Below are 3,082 nucleotides of genomic sequence, written 5' to 3' on the forward strand. Positions count from 1 at the left end.
GAAGAAACCAATTAGGTATTTCGTTTTTAGAATCACACCGCCGGCCACCGGAGCGGGGTTTATTCACTCTACCTGGAACCTCTGTGTGGAACAAAATGAGTTTCCAAATATCTTTTTTGCCACATACCAACTCGCTTTGTAGTTCCTTCACTGTGTTTCCTGAGCGCTAAGATTTGTCTTTCCTCCAGCGAATTCTTGTGGAAAGTACTGAGCGATTGGCAGGGGCTTGACTGTTCTTCGGACATTGCTGACATCCTTGGCCGAGTGTGACCAGTCCACTCCATCAAGTGGGCCGCAGGCTCGTCAGCCTATAAAGGCAATATAAAAAAATTGCAATTCAAATAGTTAATTACATAATGAAATGTCTTTTTTTTTGGCATTATTTAGTCAATTGAATATTTTGCCTTTTATCTACAAATTCCACGGGCAGATAGACGCATTGTTTTATTTTCAGTTTATCCGTTGTTTGTCGAAATGACGAAGCTCTTTGTTAACATTGATTCGTAGATTTTCCGTGACCATTTTTGGCGGAGACCCACCTATTTCTCGATAACCTATCGACTGCACCCTTGCTGTCAATTAGTATGGCTCATTTGCAAATTGCATGCATGTGCCGTGAGCACCTTAGGTGTATAGAAGTGAAATTCTTTGTTATCGTTTTAAAAATTATGAAGAATACTATAGATAAATATGCGTGGTAGTAATGTTCTATCGTTGTTGATTTTGTGTGCCGTTTCTATACCAGCCACGAAAAATGTTAATGGGTGAGCTATAATTTTATGATCACTTTTTATTTACATAAAATTATATAAAAATTCAAAATTTCGATTTCATTAGATACTTTGAAATTTTTGGCCCTGGTTTCCTTCTTGAAAATTTATTCTAAGCGAACAATCCGACTCAATTTAAAACGAGAACTAAATCTGTTTATAAATTGAATTTATTTTATGTTTCATTCGATTGTCTCGAAGCCCGCCAATCCCGATTACAGAATTCCGCTTAAGCTTTTATACGATTTTCAGATCGCAACCAATTCTACAAAAGACGATTGAAGCTCTTTTCAGTGATCGCTCGAACATAATCTACCCGGGTTCATGTAAATTGTTTATAGCCTCGAAACGACAAGCGAAAATCTGTACGAGAGAAAAGAAATTTTTCGAGATTTTGACGAACGCGAAGAAACAGGCCATCAGCGCCTGCGAAGAGAGCTTCCAGTACGACAGATGGAACTGTTCACTAATATACAATGGGAAGGCGAAAAAGAGAATTTTTAATAAAATTTATAGAGAGACCGCTTTCATTCACGCCCTGCTGGCGGCATCGTTGACTCACGCAGTCGCGAAAGCCTGCGCTTCCGGAGAGCTGAAGAGCTGCTCATGCGTCGGTAGCTTCAGAAAGAACACCACATGGAAAGTCAACGGGTGCGGCGACGACTTCAAGCAAGGCAAGAGAATGATGAAGAACTTTCTGGATTTCAATCACGCCGGCAACGACCAAATCGCTGAAACACTAAAACAAGATGTGATGATTGGCGTTGACTCCATCGGAGAGCAGATGAGGGAGGTGTGTAAATGCCACGGTTTTTCCGGTTCCTGCACAACGAAGACTTGCTGGAAGCGACTGGGGCCGTTCAACTCTGCCATGGGATTGTTGAAGAAGCACTACCATCATGCCGTGAAGAAGAAGCTATTGAATTACACGACCAAAAGAGCTATAACACCGCAAGCTAAGAAGAAAATGAAATCTGACGAGAAATACCTTGTTTATCTGCAGAAGACTCCAAATCTGTGCGTTTGGACCAAAGGTAGAACGTGTAAGAACAGACATAATTGTGCCACGCTGTGTTGCGGGAGAGGCTATTTCACTACCAAGAAGAATGTGACGTCGCGGTGCAAATGCAGGATGGTGAATTGTTGTTTCGTTGAGTGCGATACTTGTGTTAAAGAAGCGGAAATATTCACGTGTAAATAAGGTTGGTGAATGTATGTAATTAGCATAACGGATTGTCAAATAAATTATGGAAGTAACTTTAGATTTCAATGAATTCGAGAGCATTCCCTCGACTTGTGACCTAGGTCCGCTTCTGATGCGCGTCCTGATCTCATCTTCACTCTATTGCGAAATGTGTTTTTCATAGTTTCTAGAATTAAACAGTTTGTATTATAATAGTCACCAAGCGCCTGCTGACTACGTGCCAGGAAAGGATCCGGAGTTTCTTTGGGCACATAATGCGATTCTCATTGCACAGCCTGGAGAAACTCATCATTCTCGGACAAATGGAGGGGACGCGCGCTAGAGGAAGAGCGCCAGCTAGATGGGTGGACCAACTCAAGGAGGTGACTGGAGGCCAGATACAGGGAGCGGTACAGATGGCGCAGAACCGGACCTAGTGGAGAAGATTTGACATACAGTCACGATCCTCAGCATTGAGGGAACGACCAGAAAGAAAGAAATTATAATTAGTAGTACATCAAACACGATGTAGGGTAACCGTTCTTGAAATTTATTTAAACGTCAATTTTAACAATATTAGCAAAAGGTCGCCATGGCGTTAAAGATGTCCGTGTGCTTAGTGCGAGTTTTTTAACGTTCTCGATAGCGTAAAAGTTAAGTCAAATTTGTATGCAGTTGGAACAGCGCTCCTAGCGGCAAATGTAGGCAAACGGTCCCATTCCATACAAATTTGAGATAACTTTAACGTTATCGAGAACGTTAAAAAACTCACACTAAGGACACCGATACGTGCATATTAGAATCGAGTGATGTCACTGTGTCGGGACAAAAATCGATAATATCGTAAGGACAAGCAATATCGAGTATGTGACTTCCATGTGCTAAGGTAGCATCTTAACAACAGGGGGGATGTGAACATTTCTTATCTTTTGTGGGAGCTCCTAAGTCTTAAAATTGACGTCTTAAGCGCACTTAACGCCGGCCTAACTCGCTTCACATGAGCCAGTGAATGATGTGTTACGGTCGATTTTTTATTTATAAATCATATAAATATTATGTATGTACTTGCAAAAATAAATGACCATGCTATGTTATCACAACCAATCTTCGCTTATAAAAGAATTTTAAT

At 41.0% G+C, this 3,082-nt stretch overlaps 1 protein-coding gene across 1 annotated transcript; it reads left to right on the forward strand.

Moving 5' to 3' along the window:
- The first annotated feature begins 534 nt into the window (after positions 1 to 534).
- Wnt4 (Wnt oncogene analog 4) lies at positions 535 to 2,006 on the forward strand. The gene is made up of 2 exons (XM_089740385.1): positions 535 to 764; positions 1,023 to 2,006. Exons 1-2 carry the CDS (start codon positions 691 to 693, stop codon positions 1,969 to 1,971), a joined length of 1,023 nt encoding a protein of 340 aa, XP_089596511.1. The 5' UTR covers positions 535 to 690; the 3' UTR covers positions 1,972 to 2,006.
- The last annotated feature ends 1,076 nt before the right edge of the window (positions 2,007 to 3,082 follow it).

Source organism: Bombyx mandarina, chromosome 04 (assembly GCF_030267445.1).
Source record: "Bombyx mandarina strain Sakado chromosome 04, ASM3026744v2".
NCBI classification, from domain to species: domain Eukaryota; kingdom Metazoa; phylum Arthropoda; class Insecta; order Lepidoptera; family Bombycidae; genus Bombyx; species Bombyx mandarina.